General features: G+C 38.4%; 1 protein-coding gene across 2 annotated transcripts in view; it reads right to left on the bottom strand.

Moving 5' to 3' along the window:
• Nucleotides 1-9,390, bottom strand: part of slc39a11 (solute carrier family 39, member 11) — a 169,203-nt gene extending 159,813 nt beyond the window's left edge. For both annotated transcript variants that reach the window (XM_085283799.1, XM_085283800.1), the window contains exons 1-3: nt 9,342-9,390; nt 6,478-6,595; nt 4,328-4,366 (exon numbers count right to left, since the gene is read on the bottom strand). In XM_085283799.1, the coding sequence (XP_085139925.1) occupies nt 4,328-4,366; nt 6,478-6,585 (147 nt within the window). In that variant the 5' untranslated portion in view covers nt 6,586-6,595; nt 9,342-9,390. The remainder of the gene's footprint in view (nt 1-4,327; nt 4,367-6,477; nt 6,596-9,341) is intronic.
• Between the last annotated feature and the right edge of the window lie 4,310 nt (nt 9,391-13,700).

Genomic DNA, 13,700 nt, shown 5'->3' with positions numbered 1-13,700 from the left:
ATCACTTAATGCTGTGTAACATTCCCTCCCACTGTATCTGCTTCCCTACTTTAAAATGGATTGACCTTACTTCCCTCTCTGCACAGCCAAAAAGCAATCCAAGCCTTGTCTTCTTTGAAAATCATAAGAGAAGAGTCCCATCCTGCCTTCCATCTCCACTCATTTTGCTTTTCTAAATGGCTGAAGAGTTTAATTTGTTCTGATAAAAGCCAAATGCAGCTCTAAACCTCACACGTGGCAAAATCCGAAGATGTGGAAAAAAAATACTTTCTTGCTCCATCCGTTCATCTTATAATACAAACAGGGATAAAAACTTTTATATTTCTTCTGTAAGTTGTTGACTGCAAAGTCTAATGTATTCATTTGAACCAAACAGATAGCTACAGTGCCTCAAATCTAAGCTAAGTGTGGCACATCCAGAATAAAATTGTGTTTCTTATCAAAACTATATTATTAAAAAATGTGAATTATGCAAAGAAAAATAAGAGGACTGGATAGATTGTAACACTATCTCACCAATAAGCCAAAAGTTACGCTGTGAAAAACATATTTTAAAAAGATTTCAGTTCCCATAATTGCAAAGAAGTTCAGCAAATGTTTGAAGCAGCCCTCGGCTCTTTTCTCCTTATGAGCCATTTCATTAGAATGTATAAGAGCAACAGCTAAGCCCGCGAAGTAATTGAAAAGCTGTTAAGACCAAAATGAAGATAAAGGAGGTGGGGGCCAAGATTGGATCTATCTTTCTCAAAGAAGCGTGGACAATCTCTCATCATTTGGCATTCATCTTATCAGCTCACTCATCTGAGCTCGTAATTAACAACAAGCTCTGAACCAGTTGGAGGGATTGCAATTAAGGTCCCAGTCTTATTCAAAAAGAGAAAGAAAGAGATTCCACAAGTATGTGTCGGCTATTTGCAATGCTTGACTCAAATTTATCATTTCACCTTGTTTGGGGTGAAATAGTATCAGACCACACTGATGACAGATGAGTTGTTGTTCGTTACGTAACCGCAGTGGCTAGTTTGCATGCATTAGTCAACTATTACTGCGCACAAGATCAAATGTTAGAATGACTTTATGAATAGATCATAAAGTCATCTGTCTCCCAGCCTCACATCCATCTGTCTCATGCCTGTTTGTCCACTACATATTCCTCACATCTCACTGCTCTCCCTGAAAATTAACGCTTCCCTTTTTTCCACTCTTTACATGTAGGATGGCTGCTCTCTCTCTCTATAGTGGCAAAATAAAGGACACCAAATAGTAACCAGTTGTCATGGCAGATGAATCTGAATTCGAATGTAAATCTTATATACAGTTTGTGTTTTCCATGACATCTTCCTGCGTGTTTCACAATAAAAGCCTAAAAAAAAAAAAAGAAGGCTCCTTGTCTACTGAAATGGTATATGTGCTTTTAATTTTTAATGTGGAGTAATGAGGTAACTTTTGCAGAGGAGGAGCAGACGGACTACAATTCAAACAAAGATATTTAAAAGAAAAGAAGAGACCAAACACTATGAGATGAAACACAGCATTCATGTAAATCAAAGAAAAATAGAAACGTTGTTACTAGTTTTGGTTAACTTTGGTTTTGTTAGATTTTAAAAAAGAATAAAAGATCTTTTGCAGCCAGTACTACAGCTCTTTTGGCTTACATCCATCTGATCCTGCACTTTACCTCACACTTTCAAGCTGGAGCACTTAATTAAAAAGTTCATCGGTGCACAGCGTTAAAAAGAACAAGCTGGAGCTGCAGTGATTTTCAAAGAATGGGTGGTGTGTCTACACAGACACCATTAGTAACAGCGTATAATCATTACTTTTTGTGCAAGAAGGAATTTGTGGAAACAAACAGTGAGGTTCTAATTTATTTAAAGTTCCACTCATCAATATATAACAACTGTGTAATATGACTAGGTGCGCGTAATAGAGCCATTTAATTAAATTGCAAAATAAATGTATAAAATTATTCACTGTAGCCAGTTACTAATCAAAACATAAGTGATTAGACAGAAGTTGCAGTTGAACAATATAGTTACTAAATAAAGCATACTAATATGACATTACATAACTGACTGAAAATCACTGGTCTAAAAATAACAGTTTATGGCATAAACAATACCATAAATACCATAAACTCGTCTCCACAGTTCCCAGACATTTAGGGAGTGTAGTTAAAAGAAGTGGGGAAGCTACACATTAGCAAAAATGGGACTATCCAATTTTTTTAAGATGTGGTGATGGCATCAAATTCAAAAGGAGCTAATATTTTTATTTAAAAAGTACATTGTGGCAGTGCAGAGGGGAGTAGGCTCAGCCAAATGGCTCCCCGGCCTCAGTCGGGCGATGGGGGTATGTGGCAGGGCGTGGTCTGTGGTGTGGCTGCCAGGGAGGCGGACGCACCTGGTTGACATGAGCTATCACGCCTCACCCGCTTAAGTAGACTGAACTATGTCCTGATGTTGTTGTTAGTGTGTGTTACTGCGAGCTGAAAAGCTGCAGCCGATTGTAAAACGGCAACCGTGATCATAAAGATGCTGAAAAGCGTGAAACCGGGGCTGCCATGGAGTTATTACACGTCTTTAGATTAAATATTTTATGTGTTTTTATGATCTATTGTGAATAAAATATGTCTTTACAAGATGCTTAAATCATTACATTCTTTATATATATATATATATTTCACACAGCATCCCAACTTTTTGGAATTGGGGTTGTTTGGATATATAGGTTGTCTGTAGGTTATAGTTCTCAATAATAATATGAAAATGAACATTAACTAATGGTGAAAAGTTACAGAAACATTGCTTTATCACTGTAGGAGGATATTCTTTGCCTCTCTAAAAGGACTGTACCTGTCCCCTCTGTCTCTGTGCTGGGGTCTGGATGTGTCTGAGGGATTTTCCTTTTACTTTGTTTGTCATTTGCTGATTGGAGCAGTCTTTTTTCCACAGTTTTTCATGTGTTTGTGTAAACTGGTGTGCGGCCACAGTAGCAAATAGCCTTTCTCCACACATCTCAGTTTGCAGTGTTTTCATTTAGAGCTGTAAAATATCTCCACATGACGTTCCTCTTTCTCTCTGCCATCACTCTCTCTCACTGCAGCCTACATGTGTCTGCTCAGTGCGGCTGCTTCACGTGAAGCACGGGAGGAGGAGGAGCAAAGTATGCCAACATGTGACCACCAGCCATGTGACATCAACTTCTCAACCATTTTCAGATGTATAACAATCATGGTGACAATATAAGACCAAGTGAATAAGGGCCAAGCCACACAGGCCCAGAGGCCAATCTATGACCACCTGCCAACCAGCAGTCGTCAGGGAAAAATGTGTTTTTCCCCAACAGGTTGAGAGTGGTTGCTGGAGGTTGATGGCAGGCGCTGAGAAGATGATTTCTAAGGCTCCAGTAATACAGGCCTACAGACTGGTCAGTGACACCCCCCGCCCACCCCCAGCAACCATCTGTCGCGGGAAAATGCGTATTTCCAAACAAGTTGGCAAAAATTGTCTTGTGAATGCTTTAGGTGGAGGAATTTAGCTGTAGTTTGAATGGAAGTAACAAATGCGTCTACAAACGGAGGCCAGCTGCTATCTGAGCCATAATGAAACTGTCAGCCTCCAAGTAGATACACCTCTGGTATCAAAATCCTACATCACCTTGTTCTAAAGTTATCGCATTCACAAGATTTTCAGAAAACCTGACTTTTGACCTTGATGTTGAGGTCACCGGGATTCGAATTTCATGTGATGAGTGAGAGCTTTGACTGAGTGCCGCCTCCAGGAACCACTGCCAACCAGTCATTTACCTAGCAACAACTGGTTAGATGACGTCCAATATGGCAGACAGCTTTAGACAAAGTGTGCATGACATTACGTGAGAAACCTCAATACAAGGAGTGACGTCTATTTTCTCAGTACTAAATGTAAAGAGAAGAAACTGAAACCAAAGTATCAATCTCATCATGCTATTATAAATCTGATACCAACACCAACACTGCTAATGATAGTATCGATCCACTCATCCCAACAAGGCCAGCTGATATATGTGATCTATATCTATAAACTGCTCGTACTGCAGGGATTTAAACATCGTAATTGAATGAGTGACAGTGCTGTTAAGGGGATGCATTTTCAGTTGTAGGGTGATACCTGCAGGGGAACACTTCTCTCAGATTTTTAATGAAACGACATGGCAGCTGGATGTGTCAGAGTTTCTCTCTATGAGGAGGAAACTTGCCTTGCTGCAGTGGAACGTTTAAAAGCCAATCACCTCATAGCAATGTATGTGTGAGTATGTGGTTCAGCTCAAATGAAACCTTACTCACCCCAGCTGCAAAGCCTAAACTTCCATCCAAGATGCGCTTCTGAAAAGGGCAGACAAGAAGAGAGATTGTGAGTGAGGCAGGGAAATCGATATCGTAGTAACCCTGACAGTGGAAGAGCCAGCAGTTCAGTGCATTCCTCACCATCGACTTAACTCGGCAAAATGGGCATGTGTTACCGGAGTCAGAAATGGTAAAAATACATCAAACAGTGTGCAGGTTTTGCACAGTGTTTTCATGCTTTCTGATTCATTTCTCTGCGATTTAGCTGAATAAATTTACGGTTTATCATATCACTTAAAGGTTGCAGAAACAAATATTGACATCACTAGCTGCTAAAGTGTTCTGGATTTTCTCACTGTGTGTCCACATAGACTTAAATTCTATATGTGGTGAGCTGTCGGGTGATGGTGAACACACCAACACATAAATAAATTATTCAACTGTGTGTATCCATTCCACACCTACAAACAATTTTGTCACAAAAAGTCCAGCTGTGCTGTAATTGAATGCAGCTGATATCCAAGCAGAACACACATGTATGAGACTGTGTGTTAGAAAAGACTGATATCGGGTTTTTAAGACCAATACACATGCAGATATTTGGTGATTTAAAAATGTGATCTTGGAATATATCCACCAACATTTTTTTTTTTTGACATACAAAACATAAACAGATTCTCCTAAAATGTGTTACCTGTGGTTATTTATTTACTCACTTGTGCTCTGCCTGACTTTACTTAGATCAGCTGGTTTTTTGAAATTGTGCGATTCCAAATATGTGTGCTGTCAACAGGGAAGTAGCAGAGTGGCTTTTCCTCTCTCTGATGGACAAACTATTCAACATCGATACTCATTTAATGGGTTAAGACTGCTTCCTCCATCTAGTCTTAATCTTTTTTATTTCATTTGACGACCACTATAAATGCTGGCACTGATAGCTCAGCAAACAGCGAATATCTGCCGCTAATAAATTCAAAATTGACCTGGCTGCAATGCATTCATTTTAAACTCTTAACATTATTGAATTTTCCACCATAAATTACTACACGTGGATGAGAGAGTGGCGTGCTGAGTTAAAATCCAGCATGGATGCCAACCACAGACACACATATCTGCTGATTAGCGCTAATCAACACTGAATAAGATAATTAAGTGAAAATGTTATAAAAGACACCAACAGCACAAGCATAGATGAGACAGCAGTGACTCATATTTAGCTGAGGTGATTGCTGCCTATCAGAAACACTGCAAACGTTAAGCCTGACTAGTAGCAAAACTTCACATGTCCATAACTTAAGAACTACAGAAGTATAGAACCTTTTGTTAAAGAAAAATTTGAAGTGCAGGCTTTGAAATGTACTGAAAGTATAAAAATAAAAAGTCACTTTTAAGGTTATTTCTACCAGCTAGTTTATCATTTTAAATTTGAATTCTAATGAATTCACTCGACTTGATCTGTTATGTAGAACAGAAGCAAGAAAGAAAAACAGAAGGAACCTAAAAACTAGCTGTATTCAAAAACGCAGATTGTTACGGTGGCCCTGAGAGATCAAACAGACTGAAAATATCCGCAAATAGAAAAATGCTGCAGAATCACATAAAACACAAGGACATTAAATGAAATACAATGAAAATAGGAACAAAAATGTCTGTTCTGTCACATTATTGTATCCCCAGAAACACTTCTGCTTTTTTTAGCTTTTGTAGTGTTTGGGGGTTTTTTAATGTTGCTTTTTAGTTGTGTTGCTTTTGAATGCTGTTTAGTTGGACATTTCAACATGGGAGTCTATGGTGATTTACCCACTTGTAGAGCCAGTCTCAAGTGGCCCTGGTAGGAACTCTTTGTTTTTGTAGGAGCTGCCAGCAAACAGAGAAAACATGAGACATGGAAGGGCCCTGTCTAGCTGGCTTGCAGCAACCAAACTTTCAAAATAAGAGAAAAGTAGTAGATTCATTTGAGATAGCACCGTTCTTTCAGATTAAAAAAAATATATAAAAATTATAAATTCTAAAATTTGTCACCAAATGTAGGCAACTGTAAATTGACCAGGTCACACTAAGTTCATGAGTGGAAAACTCTAGCTCACCAAATAATTTGCTAGTATTTCTTTAGAAGAGCGATTCCTGGAGCTCAGAGTGACACTCATTACCTGTCGGCTGGAGAAGATGAACACCAGAGCAGCTCCGGCAGCAGTCAGACCCCATGTGAACAGAGTCCCCAGCAGGGCCTGGGTCACAGGGCTGTAGCCTTCTAGCATAGTGACAGACCTAAACAAACAACACGGCCACACTAAAAGTTAGCCCGTGGCACATCGACATTATATTCAAAAAGATAGGCGACAGAAAGACTGCAGAAAGACTTTGAAAACTAGAGTAAAACAAAAAAGGCTGCTTTCAGGTAATCCTACAAGGCAACAAGACTCCTCTTAAGTCAACACACATGCTAATGCACAGCCCTCGTGTGACTGACTCACGCCTCACACCTTGTTTTTTCAGCACACAGTGGAACAAAAAGATGTTTCAAATCCTGTTTGCTTTGCATTTTAACATCCTGGATTTCTTTTTTCTATTGCTGCACTATGATTATTATCACTGCCGTCCTAGGGTTTCAATCATCAACACACCAAATGATTTTCATGTTAATATACAATATTCACTTTTTAAATTCCAGTGAAATCAGTTAGTAGTAGTTGTTAGTAAAACTTTTATTTAAATATGAGTGCCTATAAGCTCTGTCTGATAATAAGCCTGTTAACTTTTGGTAAGCCCAATATCTGCCTGAAAAGTTCAGCCCCTTGTGGTCAATTCAACTTATTCAATTCAATTTAGTTTTATCTTCTCAAGGCACTTTGCTCTGTCTCTACCTTCCAATACAATTTAAACCACATTATCCAATGTGCAGTCAGGGCCCACCACATTTGGGGACCCATCCAAGGCACAGATGAAAAAGAGATCTCTTAAACTTTCAGATCATCAAGACATGTATATATATATTTATCATAACAAAATAATATAAAGTGTAAAATGCAGTCCTCCTTTTTGTTACCTGCTCCTTTCTCACCTCCACTGCTAAAGAAATTAGTCTACAGCTAACTGCTGTATTTGCACTACTTCCAAAATGAATGAAACAAGTAGAAGGGGAAATATCAAACAACAGAGGGTAAAAAAAAACAGGCATATGCAACCTTTATGGAAACTGCCTATTTTGTTCTTTTTTCTTCTTCTTTTTTTGTTCAAGCAATTCAAGATGAAGACACTGCAGTTCACTTTAAAGTTGTTAAGACAACATTCAAAATGACAAGCAAGATAATTCGGGTGTACACAGGTGGAGCCGTGTGTGCATGTGTATGTGAAAGGACACACAATTAAATTATAAAATACACATTATCCTTTTAAAAAAAGCTTAATTTTTTTAAATTGTTCTTCATTTTCCATTTTATATAAGACACGTTTTACATCGTGGGCCACATATAGCCCACTTTAGATGTAAGTGGACCACACAATTTAAACTCTTGCAAATAGGTTTAAGCACACATCTAATCAAACGTTTAATACCTGAGATATTTTAATATTATATGTCATTTCAACAATAAAAAAAATGTTGCTTTGAGCTTAAATTGAGGTCACTTTAAGGTCTTCAAGGTCATTTTAAATCTCAATTTCAAATTGTAAAGTTAGATTGTTATTGATCCTTTTTAGCTTAAAGTGTATATTTACTCCCCTTACCTCAGTCTTAAAGTGTATATTTACTTCTTACTCTTCCTATATTTATTGTTGGGGTTTTTTGCATTGAATGGACCTGGAGCCTCGTCATCTCGTCTCTCTATATACTGTACTGTATATAGCAGAGATGACAATAAAGTTTACTTTGACTTTGAACTTTTAATGAATATTTGAATTAGATAAAAAGTTCTTACTTCACTGCACAGACTGTCCTGTGATTATAAAACTTTATTTTTTTGTAATTGAATGTCTTTTTGTGTTTTGTTTTATTTTGCTTTGCTCCTTTTTAAGGTGAACCCACTACAGAAATCGTAAATTTCTATAGTAGATCGTGAAAAAACAGGAACTTTCTGTTATTCAATTGTTTACCTATTAGTTGTTTACGTTGGTGTAGTGTGAATGGTCATGGAGGAGGTCTTTATCATTAGAAAAAGCTGTACAGCTAAAAGTCAAACACATATGCCCTCCATTATATTTTCCAAACCCATCCAGTGGGTAGATTGGAGTCTTTGGTGGGCTGATTCTGGCCCCTGGACCTTATTTTTGACACCCATGAGTTAATGAAAAGAATGATTGGGATGGCTACTTTAAAAATTTTCCCCAGAAAGGTATGATGCTGTCTATAAAAACTATTCTCTGTGTTATACACGTTGCTTTTTGTCATATCTAACTATTGAAGAAAGGATGAAAGAAAAAAGCCTGATCATGAAAACATGTCGGCTAGAGCTCCTAAACATTTGTGCCCAGGTCTCTGTAACTGGCAGGTGTGCCAACAATACTGTCAGACTATGTGAGACTGCAGCAGTAAAACCCTGGTAGTGTTACAATGAACAAGAGAGGAGCACATAGGAAAAATATTCGCCTCGTACGGGTGGATTCATTTTGGAGCGTAAAGTTAAACGTATTCCTTTCGTGTGCGTATACAATCAGCTTTAAATGACAGCTGACTCTTGTCAACAGCTGTTAACTATTTTTTCATTTTCTCGTCTTTTCCTTTTCCTTTGCTCTGTTCTGCGATATAACCGGTCTTCGTGGAGACCTTCTGGCGAATCGAGTTTTAAATACCAATACACGTGAGGAGCACAAAGTGCAGATTACAGAAAACAGAGGTAAATGAAAGCAAGCCGGCTCTCTTAAAATATTCGCTTTGTTTTTAAAAATATCAGTGTCATATTTCCAAAACACGCTGTTTCTGGTATTGTGAAGCGAAAGTAATGAATTCGGCACAGTTCAATTTTATCCTAAATCTATTGTATCGCTAATTTCTTATAAGTCTTTCAGGTTTACTCACTTCTTTCCAGCAGCACTCCGAGTGCTCTGTATTTACTTCCTACTTCCTAGTACACGTGTCTATGACTCTATTAGCCCCGCCTCTGCTCGCAGGCTATTGGCCATCAACTTTAACAGTAGTAATCGAAGACAGCGTTCATTATCATCAATATTATTATTATTTTTTTATTATGATTTTTTTTGTTATTATTAGTAGTAGTATTACGTATTTATTTATTAATTTATTTAAAATTTAAGCCAACTTTATTTATAAACCACTGACTTAAGTGCTGAAATTACGAATATAAATATTTCAGGAGAATATTTTAAATTTAACCTTCCAAATGTAATCTGTGCATTGTTTTTTGTTTGTAATTGACTGATTCAAACTATCCGCTTTTTTGTAGGTCATATAGGCAAGGAGTTTTCTCACACTGGTGGGATAGACACTCGCTCTTTTGGCCCCCTTTTGTTTTTCAGAACTGCCTTGTGTGTGCCTGGCATACACTGAAGTTGGATTCCTCTGAGATTTTGCTGAGAACTCATTCCACCACATCATGAAGACGCTCTCTATTGGAGGGTTTTTTTAGTGCAATGAACTCACTTTTGTATGTGTTCAAGAAAACACACTGAGATGATTTGAGCTTTGCAACATTATGCAGCTGGAAGCAACCATTCAAATATGGCAATAATAGGTAGGCTGTGGCATTTAGGTTTGTGCTAAAAAGCCCCGAATGTGCCATAAAATACCTCGATAGTAGAGGGTGGGCCATTTATATGGATACACCGTAATAACATGGGAATGGTTGGTGATATTAAAGTCCTGTTTGTGGCACATTAGTATATGTGAGGGGGCAAACTCCTCAAGATGGGTGGTGACCATGGTGGCCATTTAGAAGTCGGCCATCTTGGTTACAACTTTTGTTTTTTCAATAGGAAGAGGGCCATGTGACACATCAAACTTATTGGTTATGTCACAAGAAAAACAATGGTGTGCTTGGTTTCAACATAACTTTATTCTTTCATGAGTTATTTACAAGTTTCTGACCACTTATAAAATGTCTTCAATGTGCTGCCCATTGTGTTGGATTGTCAATGCAACCCTCTTCTTCCACTCTTCACACACTGATAGCAACACCGCAGGAGAAATGCCAGCACAGGCATCCAGTATCCGTAGTTTCAGGTGCTGCACATCTCGTATCTTCACACCATAGACAATTGCCTTCAGATGACCCCAAAGATAAAAGTCTAAGGGGGTCAGATCGGGAGACTTTGGGGGCCATTCAACTGGCCCACGACGACCAATCCACTTTCCAGGAAACTGTTCATCTTGGAATGCTCGGACCTGGCACCCATAATGTGGTGGTGCATCATCTTGCTGGAAAAACTCAGGGAACGTGCCAGCTTCAGTGCATAAAGAGGGAAACACATCATCATGTAGCAATTTCAAATATCCAGTGGCCTTGAGGTTTCCATTGATGAAGAATGGACCCACTATCGTTGTACCCCATATACCACACCAAACCATCACTTTTGTTGTTCCAACAGTCTTGTAGGGATCCATCCAATGTGGGTTAGTGTCAGACCAATAGCGGTGGTTTTGTTTGTTAACTTCACCATTCACATAAAAGTTTGCCTCATCACTGAACAAAATCTTCTGCGTGAACTGAGGGTCCTGTTCCAATTTTTGTTTTGCCCATTCTGCAAATTATGTGCGCCGATCTGGGTCATCCTCGTTGAGATGCTGCAGTAGCTGGAGTTTGTCAGGGTGCCATTTGTAAGTAGCTAATATCCGCCGAAGGGATGTTCGACTAATGCCAGTCTCCAGTGACATGCGGCGAGTGCTACGCTGTGGGCTCTTGCTGAATGAAGCTAGGACAGCCACTGATGTTTCTTCATTAGTGACAGTTTTCTTGCGTCCACATTTTGGCAAATCCAACACTGAACCAGTTTCACGAAACTTAGCGAGCAGTTTGCTAACTGTAGCATGGGAGATGGGTGGTCTCGTAGGGTGTCTTGCATTGAAATCTGCTGCAATGACCCGGTTACTGCGTTCACCAGATATCAACACAGTTTCGATCCGCTCCTCACGTGTTAACCTCTTCGACACTGACATTTTGGCTTGGATGGCTGCAAAAAGACCTAAGATTATAGGATTACAAAAGTCTTTGGGGAAATGAATCAACTTCTTACTTGATTTGTTTCCCAGTGCATTTGTGGTCTCAGTCTTTAGTTTCAAGCCTTATTGAACAAAGAATTATGCCCATTTATTAAACCATGGCCTTACTTCAAGCAAAGTGAATAATAAAGCAGGGTATACTTTAGGGCATGGCTGTGTACTGCTACTGGGTCCATGTGCATTTTTCCAATTTAAGAATGAGGAGAAAGCTGCAGCAAAAGTGCTAAAGTGGGGATTCAGAACCATCATCAGAACCCAGGAATCAGCCAGCGATTGAGTACATTCAAAACATCAGCAATTTCTGATATTCAAAACACTTATTTAGTTGGTCCCTGATCCTCTACTCAATAGGATTTGGTGCTCTCATCGCTGCTGCCCAGGCTCAATTCCCAGTCAGAGAGTGATGCTTGGCACTATACTGATACCCACTCATGAGTGGGAAGAAATTAATGCTGAGACTAATATTCCTCAGTCCTCATATCTTGAGTATGTGTAAGACAGTGGATTCATGTGTTTCTGTGAGTTGGACAGCTCCACAACATTCAATGTTTTCTTCAAAAGGTTAACAACTATAAGTTAAAGACATATCAAGGATAAAACTATCTGTTAAAATTGTTCTTGATGTTAACCCTGAAAACCAGTTATTTGATGGTCACAAATTTTGTTTAACACTTCCTCAAGTGATTCAGTGCTTTTGAAAAGTCAGTCATTTAGGGTACTCAAAGCACCGATGTAGTGGGTCCCTGATGGGCTAATGGCTATAATGCAGCTCACTCAGTGCATCAGCTTGGGTTTAATTACTGGTTAGGGAATCAAAGATGGCATGCCAATATACTGCTGCCCACTGAAGACTTTTTGTGTGTCTTAGTCCAATGGTGCAATTCAAAACTGAGTCTAATCTTACTCAGAAATGCCCTAAAATTAGATTAATGCTCCCTTGAAAAGTGAAACTTGCATAACAAGTTGCTACACAAATGCAAGTTGGACAGTTTGAAAAGAACTTGTGTGATTTCTAACCACAGGAACCATTTTCAAAGTGAGTTTGATGTCTCCATGACAAGTTTCAGTCAAGCATTATGTTCATCTCATAACTCACGGTCCTATTTAGAGGAAGGAATTACAATCATATGATTGATAAAATGCATGTTGTTGTCAGCTTCTTAGTCAAATCCACTGCATGTCTTGTCATGTCAGGCTTCAGAAAAATAGATTTTTTATCCAAAATGCCAAAGTCAAAGCAAACCTGCTGGTGAGATCATGGTATTTATGTCAAACTGATATGCAGTCTGTCACATTCACCCAAATATAAAGTGGAAGAATCAAGTAGTTATGTCTAGTTGGTTTTCTTGTTGACGTGCCGTCAATTTAGTCTTTTTAGAAAAAAAACAAGATAAAGATGTTCAGAAAGTGAATTAAGCAGGCTTGTGTGTATAAATACACGTATATAGTTAAGTTAAAGAGATGACAATATCAGTAACAAAACTTTATATATGACCTTTGATGTAAGTCTTGAGGAACATCTATTTTTTGGTCCGAGGTTTTATTTAAAATTTCCTGGATAGAGTTCAAATGTCAACCCTGTAGCCTGGGTTTGAATAGGACTCAGGAATTGAGGTTTGGCACCTGAATGCACAGGTGCACACTAAGGTCTTTTTGTCCATCTTAATGGCACAATTCTAATCTTCATCAGTCATGGCTTGACCAAGATTGATACTTTCTTAAAAGGTCAGAGATGTGTAACAAGCTAGCTGCAAGAGGCTCAAGTGAAAGTCACGAGACAACAAATCAACTTCTCGCTTAAGTTCTCGACTCGGTAAACATTTTCCCGGTGAGTTTGTGGTCTAATTTAAAGGCTTCATGTATTCTGTATTTAGCGATATTTTGTAAAAAAGGGTCAAAAATGAACTTTCTACCTACAAAACATCAGTAAATGGAACAAAAAGTGGATACAATTTTTAATGAATTAACTTAAAAACAACCCAACCAAATGGAATGTTAAAATCTATCATATGCAAAATAATGTTTGCAGATGCAGGATGTTTACTGGTAATAAACACTTTCTTTAACTGTGTACTGTGCTGTCACTTCTGAAGGCTCCAAATGTCTTAATTCATGAATTTCAAACTAATTTCACATCATTTTAAATGGGACAGACCAAACTCCCATTTCTGTCATAGTAGAGTAGTTTAACTGCACATTCAA

This window comes from Mchenga conophoros, linkage group LG8 (genome assembly GCF_057382185.1).
Source record: "Mchenga conophoros isolate Kocher_MC1m ecotype Shallow Benthic linkage group LG8, M_conophoros_male_GT1.1, whole genome shotgun sequence".
NCBI lineage: Eukaryota > Metazoa > Chordata > Actinopteri > Cichliformes > Cichlidae > Mchenga > Mchenga conophoros.
This window is presented reverse-complemented; position numbering and strand designations above follow the sequence as displayed.